General features: G+C 36.6%; 1 protein-coding gene across 1 annotated transcript in view; it reads right to left on the reverse strand.

Moving 5' to 3' along the window:
- LOC107700421 (protein kinase C zeta type-like) overlaps positions 1 to 14,243 on the reverse strand; it is a 126,507-nt gene that overhangs the window by 45,220 nt on the left and 67,044 nt on the right. The window contains exon 5 of the mRNA XM_016502059.1: positions 8,398 to 8,483. Coding sequence (XP_016357545.1) covers positions 8,398 to 8,483 — 86 coding nt within the window. The remainder of the gene's footprint in view (positions 1 to 8,397; positions 8,484 to 14,243) is intronic.

Raw genomic sequence — 14,243 nt, forward strand, 5'->3', positions numbered from 1 at the left:
CGAAATTCAAGTCCTGCTCTGTGTTCTCTGCTAATAACCCGACTGTGAATGATGCGAGCGGCGTCACTACATTGTCACTGAGAAGCTGCAGCCGTGGCCGGGAATGATTTGTGGTGTGCGGCAGAACAACAACAAAAACAACAATGCGCTACATGTTTCTTTTCCCCTAATTTTTTTTCCAATTGACGGAAATCCGTCATAGTGATGGAAAACTTTAATCCCTGCATAAACAAAATTTATTTCAAATTTAATTCAAGCACTTTCAAGGACCTATGTTTGTTTTCAAGTACTTTCCAGGCCTTGAATCCATGTCTCCGTTGTCGCTTGCGAAAACACAACAACGGCGCCATGGGTGTAAACTTACAGATTAAGGGGCGGTAATATTATAATGAGATCCCTTTGCCACGTCACCAAGGGAGCGAAATCAGACGCGCTCGTTTTCTCAGACGCTTGCAGAAAAAGGCTTCCCAAAACAAAGTTACTGGGTTAATCTTTTTCATGTTTCCTTGGTTGGTAGATGCACCGGGGACCTGATTATAGCACTTAAAACCTGGAAAAGTCAGATTTTCATGCTATGTCACCTTTAAAAAGAAACAACTTAGAAGAGTAATTCGCTCAGGAATTGGACTACACTGGTTGCACTATATGTGTTTGAGCTTATATATATATATAAAAAAAAAGACTCAAAAAATAATTTGTTTTGGAATCAGACTACACTGGGTGCCCCATACTGTATTTGTTTGATTCACTACAAAAGAACCGGCTCATAAGAGTCATTCATTCAGGAATCACATTGCACTGTATGTATTTAATGTATTTATTTGCACAGTATGTATTTAATACACTAAAAAGAACCAGCTCATAAGAGTCATTCATTCGGAAATCAGACTACACTGGTTGCACTGTTTGTGTTTAATTCACTTAAAATAACCAGCTCAGAAGAGTCATCTGTTCTCTAACCGAAACACACGGGTTGCCCTATACAGTATGTGTTTGATTCACTAAAAAGAAGTAGCTCATAAAAGTCATTCGTTCAGCAATTGGACTACTGTACACTGGTCACGCTGTTTCATTTTCTTAAAAAAAAAAAAAGCTTCAAAATATAATTTCTTTGGGCTGGTAAGAGTCAGAATTTATTTTGTTGAACTAGTACTAAAATCATCCTGTGTTTCTTTGGGAAGTGAAGTATTAAATATCCCAAAATGTCTGTTTTATTTCCAACCAACAAATCTCAAGAACCTCCTCAAGGACAATTATTAGATCACTCATCAGCAGGAAATGATCAAAGACAACATCATGGAGACACCTGAAGCTATATGCAACAATTATTCTAAGAAATGTGTGCAATCTTTCATATAGACAGTCTCTTTCTTCATCTCTCCCCCTCTCGCATCTGGATCCCAGCACAGCTTCCACCCTCTGGATTTTTTTAACAAATCGAGCCAGCGCTGCTAAGCAAATGCAATGCCAGAGAAACAATGTGTTTCTGCACCCATTTAAAACACATCAAGTCTGCACATATCAGGCTTTCATTCAAGAGAGTGGATTAAACTTTAAACTCAACCAATTGTCCCCAACAAATAGCAAACATTAAGCACAGCTGAGAGAATGTGGCCTTCAGGGCCAAGCGTGTACGCCATGTATCCCAGATACAGGAATAACATGGGAATGTAAATCAAGACCCTCTATTCTCTAAAAAATTTAAAGTACTACTACTGTCCCTGATGCATGAATGCAGCTACTGAAATCTGAATAAGCCTTTGTCTGTGTTGTTGTAATTGTTGCAGGAGGAAAAAAAATAAGTAAAAACAGACTCAGAATCAAACTTTTTGCCATCTTGCATTTCTGGGCATCTGTGGCAAAAACATGTTTAGAATTCATCATAATGCCACAACCATAAAATCATTAACATATGATCAACATATCCAGCTTAAATGGTAATGAGTGCCTTTGTGTAGGTGTTGTTACTTTTTAATCTCTTTAATATGCAAAGACGTTGGCCAATCAAAACATAATTTACATATTAGAAAGGAAAAATAGCCTGTTTAAATCTTAATGTCAGAGAAAGGGTGGAAAATAGTCTTTCAAAACAAATGACGACTGTTCATGGTGCAAAAGCCCTTGCCTACAAATTATAATTGGACTTCAGAGAGAGAGAGAGAGAGAGAGAGAGAAGAGGATTGTTATAAATTTGGCCTCATAATATCTGAAGTATCAGTGGGTGGGATAGAGTGATGTAGCAAATTCAGACAAGAGAACAGCTCATTTCTAGCCTTTATCCATTTTTAATTTTAACCTTCATTAAAGCTGGTTTTGAATTAAGGTTGTATCGATTAAAAATTTTACTTTAATTCATTATATGATATGCAGATTAATTTAGTGAATTAATTGCAATTAAATCCCAAATATTAATATTTGCTAAAAAATAGTCATATTTAAATAAATAAAAATTCTCAAGATATTCAAAGACATTATTGTGATAGATGAGTAAAGCATATGAGTGAATAGACAAAAAGTGGCCAGTGTATCGTTTTAAAATTAAGTAATGAATTATACTAAAATGACACAAATTGAAAGCTCAATTGATCAATTAATTTTATGATGAGCAGGTTAATTTAGTGAATTAACTGCACTTAATCACAAATATCAACATTTGTTAAATAAATACATTCCCAAATTAAGATCAGTCAAATACATTATTGTGTCAGATGAGTAAAGCATAAATGAGTGAATGGACAAAAAGTGGTCAATATATTGTTTCCAAATTAATTCATTAATTATACTAAAATAACACGTTAAATTGACAGCTCAATTGATGAATTAAACACATGATGTGCAGAAGAGTGAATTTAAATTAAATCAAAAATATCTATATATACAAAAATAAATAAATTAAATAATGAATTATTAATTAATAATATTCAAAACACAAAAAGTGGTCAATATATTCACATTCATTAATTAATTATACTAAACTAACACATTAAATGAACAGCTCGAATCTGAATCACTTCTCATTACATGTAGAGCTGGAGATGGACAAGCAGTGGTTGAAAATGACCAGAGACGAGACTTAAAAAGTTCATGCAAAACTTGAACCCAGCAAAAGAGAATCTGTTTCCTTTTTGCAACTCGCTACTTTTTATGAGGAGCAGGGAAAAGCAGGATCAAACGATTAGGTCAGACACTTTCACATGCGCACCCACACACACACACACACACACACACACTTCCTTGCCTGCCTCTGTATTTTTCACTTCCACTCCTCCTAATCCTCCCTGTGTCTTTTTTGTAAAGAGAGAATAAACCATGTCTAACTCAAAGCCATCCATGTTATTCAGCAGTTTCTAAAACACACACACACTCCTGAGCCATAAGTGGGATACTGATGATAATTACAAGGACCTGATGCTCTTCAGAGTGACAATCTCTGAAGAGTGGGAGTGATCGTCTGCATCAGAGTGCTGCCCGCAGCCCCATCTGCCCATCTGATCACACACACACACACACATTCTTAGATATTTGATCTCAAAACAAGATCTCAAACAAACAGTGTTCATTCACCTGAGTTCAACTTTGAAAGGAACGCAAAGCATGCTTGGCAGAACTAGTACAGAAAGGCTGAAGAAGGAAAAATGCTGCGAAAGACATTTTAATTGAAAAACTGTGACAGAAAACAAGCACAAGCAAGTAAAAATAGTCTTTTTGCTCACACAGGAGAACACCATGTTACTGCTTCAACAGGAATAATGTACGAAAAAACTGATGGATAGAAAGCATGCGAGAAAGACAGAGGGTGTGATTTCATTCTGTTCTCTCACGACTTGGCAAACACCTCTTGACACCCTACAGCACTGCAGCGCTGGATTAGATTCATCATGAGGATTCACCCGAGATCACTCACAAATGATACGGCCGGGATGGATTTCTGGGTGCTGGATGAAATAAATTTCCATTTACGCTGTGCTCCATGTTGTTAATTTGATAGTGATTTTGGCCAGGAGGCAAACCTCTTGACACCCTACAGCACTGCAGCGCTGGATTAGATTCATCATGAGGATTCACCCGAGATGACTCACAAATGATACGGCCGGGATGGATTTCTGGGTGCTGGATGAAATAAATTTCCATTTACGCTGTGCTCCATGTTGTTAATTTGATAGGGATTTTGGCCAGGAGCCTTTAAACAACTGCACATAGAATGCAACAGAGGCAAAAAGTACAATCTGTCCTATGAAACAGAACATGCCTTAAACTAATGAAGAGACTGGATACTGTAGCTGTCTGTATTTTTGATAGTTAGGTCCAAAATATATTTTATGCAAGAACGTGAATGCAGACACTTTAACCTGTGCAAGCTTGATTCGGTGTATTTTTGTGTTCTGAAATGTATCAAAATGCAATTTATCATGCAACGCCAGTACGCTGTGCATCCTGTTGGATGCTGCTGCAAAAGGCATTTCGTGTCTTCTATTCATATGAAATACTGTAATGATAATGCAAAAGTTTAAAAAAGAAAAAAAAGTCCAATAAGACTTTTAAAATGAATCTCATATGGTCACAGAGGCTGCATTTATTTTAGCAAAAAGGCAATAAAAACAGTAATGTTTTGAAATATTATTACAAAACAAAATAACTGTTTTTTTGACTTGATATTAAAAAATGTAATTTATTTCTGTGATGGCAAAGCTGAGTTTTCTGCAGCCATTACACCAGTCTTCAGTGCTACATGATACTTCAGAAATCATTGCTATAGGCTGATTTGGTGCTCAAGAAACATTTATCATTATTATCAGTGTTGAAAACAGTTGTTCCACTTAATATAATAATTATAATAATAAGCGTACACAATTTTTAACATATGATATATATTCATTTATGCATTCATTTATATATGCTACAGCAGTATTATTTTAATATATGATATATATAAATTTATACATTAATATTTAATATTAATATGCTACACCAGTATAGATATATATAGCCGAAAATTGTCATGTAAAACTAAACTTCATCTATTAAAAATATAATCAATAACAATAAAACATTGTAAGTGAATAAAAATAAAATGACATAAAAATGTAGAGTATGACACCTTTAAATTGTTATCATTGGTGTCAGAAGGGGAAGGTTATGTGTTAAATGTTTGTTATCTTTGTCAGTGGTGTTGAAAATACAGGTCAGTCGGCTAAGAGATGAGAGAAACCTGGGCTCGGTTTTTATCGACCGCGTTATGTGTTAAATGTTTGTTATCTTTGTCAGTGGTGTTGAAAATACAGGTCAGTTGGCTAAGAGATGAGAGAAACCTGGGCTCGGTTTTTATCGACCGCGTCCTCAGAAAAGCCGAGATGAGTGAAGTGCCTGGAAATGATCTCAGCGTATTACCACACACACTATTAAGACACTTACCATTAAAACAGTGATATGACTGTCTAGAGTTTGCGCATGTCAATATCCATCCCTTAATGGAAGTCATATGAAACCCCTACTTTGTTTTCTTGAGTGAGCAGTTCAGAGTTCAGAGTTTAGACAAAGTCACTCCTTCATAGCCTGAGCAAATCTTTTAGATATCCATCTTTCATTGAATATCCAGAAATGAACACTTCAGGTGAATTCCTCTGATAAACCACAAAAAAGCACTGCAGATAAATTACAAGAATTACCAAGGTTTACAACTAACCCAAGCAAATGTCTCTATTTCTGTAACCGCTGAATTGCAGTTTTCCGTGTTTTAGCAGCTGTTTCTTATATTACAGGTGCCTGATGTTTAATTACACTCTAAAGCTCCAACGGTCTGTCTGATACACCACAGATGCCACACCTGCTACCTATCGCCACGGCAACAGATGCCAATTTCCTTATTTATGACATCATAAATTAATCTCTGTGAACTCCGGACTCAAATTTGAAGAAAATCTGCTCCTCTTTTCATTTTCAGACACAACACGTGATCAAAAACAACACAGACAAGCGGAAATAATCTCAGTAAACAGCACGTCTTGTGTCGTTCCGCCACATTACAGGAAAATAAACTTCTAGAAGTCTCACGAGGCTTTGAAATGCATTTGTTTTGTTTGCGAGAAGGATGTCATGATGATTCAATAAAGCAGAAAGGATGTCACACATATGATGGATGAAAATCACATGGAAACAGTGAGGAAAGGACCTGAAAGGTAAAAGTGTATATTTTTTAGCCTTTAAATTGCTTTGTTACAGTGATTGTACATGCCCAGTCTGTCTCAGAGGGCTGAGAACACAGAGAGAGACAGATCCAGAGGTGCTGATGGGAGGGAGGGAACGAGTCAGATCCTTAAAGGAAGGACAGAGGGAGGAAAAAACATGACCTACTTCTGTTCCATCCCTTGTTTCTATGGAGAACGAGAGGAGAGAAGTGGAAAAGTAGCAGGAGGGCAGAATGTGTTCTCAGAGAGAGATGTGGCCACAGAAAGTACTAACTAACTAATTTATTTATTTATTTTAAGTGAACTAGTAAGTATTATGCAAAATTAAAGTTTATAAAAATGTAGTATGCTACATTATTGTCACCTCAATTTACAATGCGTGTGAGTGGCATCTAGTTATCTTTATATATATATATATATATATATATATATATATATATATACACAATCACAGACTCAAATGGATGTCTGGGGTAAGCAGAGTTTTGCACTCTCAGCAGTCTGACATGAGCATTAGAGCTTTTCAAGAAATCTGATCTTAACAAAGAGACTCTCTAGACATCATTTTATATGATTTTGGAGGCATGTTTCTGCTTAGCTTGATGATGTCATCCTGCAGTTCCACCATGTTGGTCATAATGTGGTCACACATCGATCACCTTGATAAAACAAGAGAACCGAGAAGAGTAATTTATGCACATTAACGGGTCACACACCAGCTGTAAGTGGGAGCTGTCTGAGGGCATTGTACTCTTCATATGCCTTTCTCTCTCTGTTTTCTTCTTATCCTCTATCTCTGCTGAGGAGCATTGAAACTTCTCCAAGAAAAGGGACATTTCAGCTTTTGCAAAAATAGCAATGGCAAAAAGAACAATGTACCTCTCCGTCTCTCTCTGCTATCTTTGTTCCACACTGTCTCTCTTCTATCACTCTCACTTACGTTGTTTTGGTGTTCTTCTTTGTCGTGGCACATGTTCTGCTCAGTTGAAGAATGAAGACTGCTGCAGGAAGAGGTCTGCATTAACATAACAATCCCTCCAGGGGTGAGATCTGATTAAGGGCAGGGCATCACTGCATAACAGAGACACTGCACTCGAGAGTCTCACTCTATCTCTCCCTTGCCTTTCTACAGGCTTTCTAATAGTCATGTGATGTTTTTTATTCAAGCACTAGATCGGGTTGAAGTCGTAGAACTGGAGCTTAAACCAAACACTGGTCAAGCATACCACTGTCTCACCAAAAACAACGACAACATCAAAAGCTTTCTCCCAATCAACAGCTCAACAGATAATGATTGATAGTTAAAGAGTCAGATGCTTTTTGTAACAGTCACTACTACAGCTAAATATGCTAACACTTGCTACTACAGCTAAATATGCTAACAGTTACTCGGAAATCTACATACTGTATATTTACTGTAACAGCCATAGATATTCACTACTACAACTAAACGTGCTTACAATTGCTACTACATCTACTTAAAAATAGTCTATAAAACAAAACAACCATACAGCTGCAGATTTATCAAAATAGTCACTACAACAGCTAATGATGTAGCTAATAATAGTCGCTACTACAGCACTCATTTATTCATGTACAAAAATTGTCATTTAAAGAGAGGGGTTAGACAATAGAAATATATTTACCATATATTAAGTAATTGAAAATACAATAACTTTGGGTCGGTACAAATTTTTCATTTTTTTGAAAGAAGTCTCTTTTGCTCACCAAGGCTGAATTTATTTGATCAAAAACAAAGCAAAATTGGGAAATATCATTACAATTTAAAGAGGTCCTATTATGCTTTTTCACTTTTTCAACTTTAGTTAGTCTGTAATGTTGCTGTTTGAGCATAAAAAAGATAAAGTTCAAAAGAACAGCATTTATTTATTTTCCTGTAACTTTTGAGCAATTTAATGCATCCTTGCTAAATAAAAGTATGCATTTGTTTAAAGAATGTTTATTAAAATAAAAATAAAAAATAGGTATGCAGATTGTATTTAAAGACTCCTTATTTAGGCAGGTCAATCATAAACATAACTCAGAAATTTGTCTGCTATAACAGGACACTTCCCGTTTTATAAGGTTGATATTTGCCATAAACAACATACAGTAAACAAACCATACAACTGAACAAAGTGGGTTAAACACATTAAGTATCCAGTCAGACGTCAACATTCAAGCTGGAGAGGACTAGAGGACTTTAACTCACCCTGTTAAAGCGCTTGGCCTGGAAGAGGTGCCCGTTCACCCGGTACAGCTTCCTCCATCGTCTAGCTCCACGGCGGTAGATTGATTCTAGGAGAGAGAGGAAACGGTTGTATAGGAGCAGCATGAAGACTCGAGGAATGAAAAAAAATCAATCCCAACACGGAATGAGGGAAGTGGATTCAAAGAGGAGTGATAGAATAAGGGAGATGGACAGAGGTGTAGCTGGTCTTGACCCTGAACGTAGATGGATTTTGACTGCAACTGGATGAAAACCTGTCCCACAGAAGATAGCTATCAATCCCTCCCTCTCTCTTGCTCTCTTTCGTTGCATCCCTGTCTCCATCTGACCCACCCTCCTCTTCTCACTCTCTCATTTCTGCTCTCTTGTCGTTCTGTTATTCCCTGCAGCATCATTTCAGTCAGATGTCGACAGTCTCAAGTAAGAAGTGACAAGCATCTACATTGACCTAAATTGATTCAACCAGAACGAGACTCTGATCTGCTGCCTGGGGTTTTGTCTTTATGTGTCACCACCTTGAAAACATAAACAATGACCTTTTTGGGAGGTTTCTGAGCTGACCTGATTGACCAAAATACTGACTGCATCTGAAAATTAGGTAGGTGTCCAAAATGGTGTGCCAGGGTTTCTCATGTCGGTCCAAACCTGTATGACTTTCTGCGGAATACACAAAAGATATTAGGAACAATGTTTTTGTCACAATGAAAGTCAATGGGGTCCAAAACAACACTGTATGGACAATTTTCAATCTTTTGTTTTCCCCCTTGACAGACAAAAGTCATGCAGCTTTAGAACAATGTGAGAGTAAATGATGACAGAATTTTAATTTTCATTATCCCATTACATTAAGTACCACCTTAAAAGGGAACTTCGTTGATTTTCAACCAGTTTGTTTTGTTGCTATGTCTGTATTATATGTAAATGTGGATTATTTTTCCATGTCACCGTCACCAAGATATCCCTGTTTATTTGTCAGCAAAAGTCCACCGGATGATGAAGTCCACGAAAACAACTTTTTGGACAGCTACATTGCTACAGATTGCACTTTTTATCCAAAATATGATATTCTGATTGAGATTAGTGCATTATGGTTGTTGAAGTTTTCCTACCTTTTTCACCACAGCACTTTTTCTGTTTTCTATAGTTTCGTGGTACCAATTCAACACCGACTGTGAATTTCTACTGCATAGACAGTCAACTTTTATTAAAACTGTCTTGCCAGCGGTGAATCACCCAATGATGTGGACAGAACCAATGGTATTTATCACTAAAGATACAATGATATTGCATAAATAATGGTATTTAAACTCTTTAAAGGCAAACACCATTTTGTCCTCGATGGTGACCTACAGGTACATCAGATACCTCTATCTCCCTCTGTTACAATACTTTAAATGTTCCAGTTAAGTTGGCAGACCATCATCATTTTCGAGCGTAAGGGAGAGGCTGAGAATTGTGCTCAAGCCCTGGAGATTTGCTGTGTCTGCTGCTGTTTCATGTTTCTTCCCTCAACTGCAGCTCAGTTACGTAAAACCGATAAATATTGAAATATTGTCAAAACTTTCAAGTGTCAGCCACTAATGAGCACCGGAGGAGATTCAAAGGCCTGGGACGCTTGTGTGTATGAGAGAGAGATCTAAGCAAAATGAGTAAATGAAAGTCTGCATTAAGCCCTCAGAAACTAATGTGTGGCATAAAGTAGAGCTTGAATATTTAATTCCAATAACAATATACATGCAGCTTTGGAGTATACTAAAAATAAAATGCAAGCGTAAAACAACACTCATCACATATACACACCACACGCACACGCACACGCACACACACACACACATTCAGACATTCAATGTGTCGCTTACATCAAACCTACACAACATTAATGATTTATTAATAGAACATGATAAAGCTGAAACTCACAGTCTTCCAGAGGATGCCCCAACAGAGCAGTTCAGCATGAGGAGAGGAGCAGAGTTTTAAACTTTAACATCAAACCCCATGAGGCTGACTGGGTGAAAAACAGCCACTGTCATTGTTTTATACAGGCCAGACAAAAAGCTGTATCTTTTGCTTGTGTGGATTACGTAATATAAAATAAATCTTGTTAAAATTATATGATAAATTGAAGTATATTTCCGAATTAACTATTTCTTACTGATCACATCATGTAACACATGGAAACATAGGATGTTGAAAAATCAGAACCTTGTTCCTAAAGAACTATATTCTTGTTGTCATTGGTCATTAAAACAGATGGCCCCGCCAAAAATCACATCATTGGTTGAACTAAAATGAGTCTGTCGGGCTTGTTAAACAAATGGAGTTACTTTTGATAGTGCCACAGAGCCACAGTTTTGACACCTACATCAACCTATAATTAATAGCTTAGTCTGCATATTAAGCTAAGAGAGGATAACATTTTTTTTTTAATCTTACAGAAGTGACATGCCTAGTAACAGGTGCAAAAAAATACTAAAATGTCCATCTGTATTTATATATCAATTAATATTCAGCATCTTGGCCTGCCTTGATGTTAGTTTTCACATGCCAAAAATTCATTAAATCATAACAAAGATCATTACCATTCAAAATTTGGGGGTTGGTAAGATTTTCTCTAATTCTCACCCAGGCTGGATTTATTTGATCCAAAAAATACAGTAATATTGTGAACTATTATGATGATTTAAAATAACTGTTTTCTGTTTTAATGTTAAAATGTAATTTATTCCTGTGATGACAAAGTTGATTTTTTTCTTATGATTATCAATGCTGAAAACAGTTGTACTGCTCAATATTTGTCATACAACCATCACAGTTTTTCAGGATTCTTTGCTGAACAGAACCTGAAATCCACTATAAGTGGACTTAATAAGTGAAAAAAAAAATGCTATAGAAATATATAACATGGCACATTTAAATGTATACATTTCTCAGCTGATTTTCTCCAACAAATGTTTAAAACAGCCAGTCTCTACCTTATACTCTAGCTTCTGCCAGCAAACAAAATAATTCACAATGTTCCTCTCCTTCAACAAAGCAGTGACAGACCTCAACAGAACTACAAACGATCATCCCCTCACAGAGCACAGCGCTGCTGCAGCCCAAGAACAGCTGCTCAGGAAACAGCTATGTGTTTGCTATCATAATCATCCAGATGGCCACTGAAACACCTGTTCTTCGACCTGTAAGGCTGCATGTATATGTCTGAAGCCCAGCCAACATCTTGGCTCAGAAATTGGCCACAACAATGGCATTCATGAAATCATGTATTTGTTATAATCTACCTCACAGAAGTCTCAGTCGGAAATTGCCTCATAAAGTCCTGTAAAACTAAAGCAACTGTACAAGCAAGCTTGGCTCTGACTTGCACTGGGAAATTTGGCAACATCTTTCATGACATGTTAGTGATTTTGAGTCACAATGATGCATTCAAGTGATTCACTCATGAAGGAACTGCTTTTAAAGCCTCTTTCCTGCTTGAGTGGAGTGGAGCTGATACCAATCGCCTGGAAACGGCCTAGTTGAGGGTGCGGCAGGCACAAATTCAATTTTTCCATCATTGCCATGGCAACACACACTCTCTCCTGTGCCACTCGTGGCAGATGCCAGCAGCTCTGGTGGATGAGACATCCGGTCGTGAGAGTTGACACTCAAACAAACACACTACATGCAATAATAAACTAAACATCTATAACGTCTACAACAAAAATAAAGTGGTTTGCCAAATGTTGTGCAACAAAACGCATCACTGACAACACTGTGAAGTGCAAAAACAGGCATCAAAGGAGGAACATCAAAAATAAGAACTAGAAGCTCTACTTTTAAAACTAGATGCTGCTCTGAGCTCCATTAAATCAGAGCAGTCTCTTATAATTTGGTTGGTTTGTAGATATTTGCATCAAAAGTGCACATTTTTTCATTTACCGTAGCTTAAACTGGTAGAGCAGGCCACTAACAACGCCAAGATCATCGTTCCCATTGAAGGGAACACATAAATTGACAAGGTTTGCCTTGAAAGTCACTTGCAAAGCATCTAGATCCAGATACAGAAATAATTCCTCAGTAGAATGTGATGGAAAAAAACACAAAAGATATCTGCTCTTTCTCTCTTCTCATTCTGTATAAAAGAAGCTTTCTCTCTATGCACATCTCCTCAAATCTGAAAGTGTTTGATCGTGCAAAATATTCACAGGCCTCAAGACAGCATCAAATCACCTAAAACACTAGGTGACTGTTCTGAATAGACTGCATTGCCAACCGAAAACAGTACAGTACCAAAACAGTTTACTGACCCAAAGTGAACAAAAAAATTTCCTCAAAATCAAATATTTTTATTTATAATATTAGATATTATAATTAGGGATGCACCGATACCGATACTGGCACAGATGCGCGAGCTTGTCGAGTGAATATCTCACAGGCATCACAGGAAAGTTTGTAGTTCGCTCGGATATTTCAAAAGCAAGTAAGTAAAACAATGCACAAATTACTAAAGTTATTTGACGGTAAGGAGAGAGAGAGTGATAGAGAGAGTCCGAGAGCGTGCATTTCTGTTGCATGATCTTGATTGCGGTTCGCTCCATTAGCGCATGCATTTGGATTAAAACTAAATCGTAAATATAAAACAAACAAAATTTATCGGGGCATTCACTATAAACAACATTTATTTTAAACCTCAAGAATACACAATGCACAAATTACTAAAGTTATTTGACGGTAAGGAGAGAGAGAGTGATAGAGAGAGTCCGAGAGCGTGCATTTCTGTTGCATGATCTTGATTGCGGTTCGCTCCATTAGCGCATGCATTTGGATTAAAACTAAATCGTAAATATAAAACAAACAAAAATTATCGGGGCATTCACTATAAACAACATTTATTTTAAACGTCAAGCATACACGACTTTATTTAAAGCAAAAGTGAAACTAGCAGACTGTGTGAAATGCGCTAGGCTATAAGTGTCTCTCTCATTCTGCACCAATACAAATGTGTTCGCGCTGCGTATGTTTAGCTTGCTTTAAGGCCAAAGTATACTTCGGTTTTTACTCGTACGCGATGGTCCACGTACAGTGCGCGTGACTCAAATTACATCACCAAAATAGTATGCGCGTACTCGTATAATGTATAACGTGTGGTTCCCTGCATTATTTTAGGGAAACGTTTTGTGATTACAGTATTGAGCTGCTGCAATGGAGCAGCTCTAATGCGCCATTAAAATGAACAGTGAAAGTAACAAAAGCGTATACAATACATTTTAACAGGTATAATTAAGTGTGGAAATAACTGAAGGTAATATCTGTTTGCTAAATGAAGCCAACTAACATGATTCATATTATTATTATTAATTTTAACAGGTATAATTAATTGTGGAAATAACTGAAGGTAATATCTGTTTGCTAAATGAAGTCAACTAACATTATTCATATTATTATTATTATTATTATTACTACTGTTATTTTGTTTCTGTACCCAATATTTAAAAAAAATTACAAATGCTGTGAAAATACAGGTATCGGTATCGGCGAGTACCAAAAATTAAAGTATCGGTATCAGACTCATTCTGAAAAATAGTGGTATCGGTGCATCCCTAACTATAATTAACTGCTTTTTGCAATATGCTAAATTATTGATATGACAAAACAGACAATTTTGTAAATGCATAATATCAGAATTGACTTTTTCCAGCATAACACAAAATGCTAAATAATGTATTAGTATTAGCCAGATTAGAAAGCAACAGATTAATTTACAGCTATATATATAGTATGTATGTGTGTGTGTGTGTGTGTGTGTGTGTGTGTGTGTGTGTGTGTGTGTGTGTGTGTGGGTGTGA

The sequence above is a fragment of the Sinocyclocheilus anshuiensis genome, unplaced genomic scaffold (genome assembly GCF_001515605.1).
Source record: "Sinocyclocheilus anshuiensis isolate Anshui unplaced genomic scaffold, SAMN03320099.WGS_v1.1 scaffold477, whole genome shotgun sequence".
NCBI lineage: Eukaryota > Metazoa > Chordata > Actinopteri > Cypriniformes > Cyprinidae > Sinocyclocheilus > Sinocyclocheilus anshuiensis.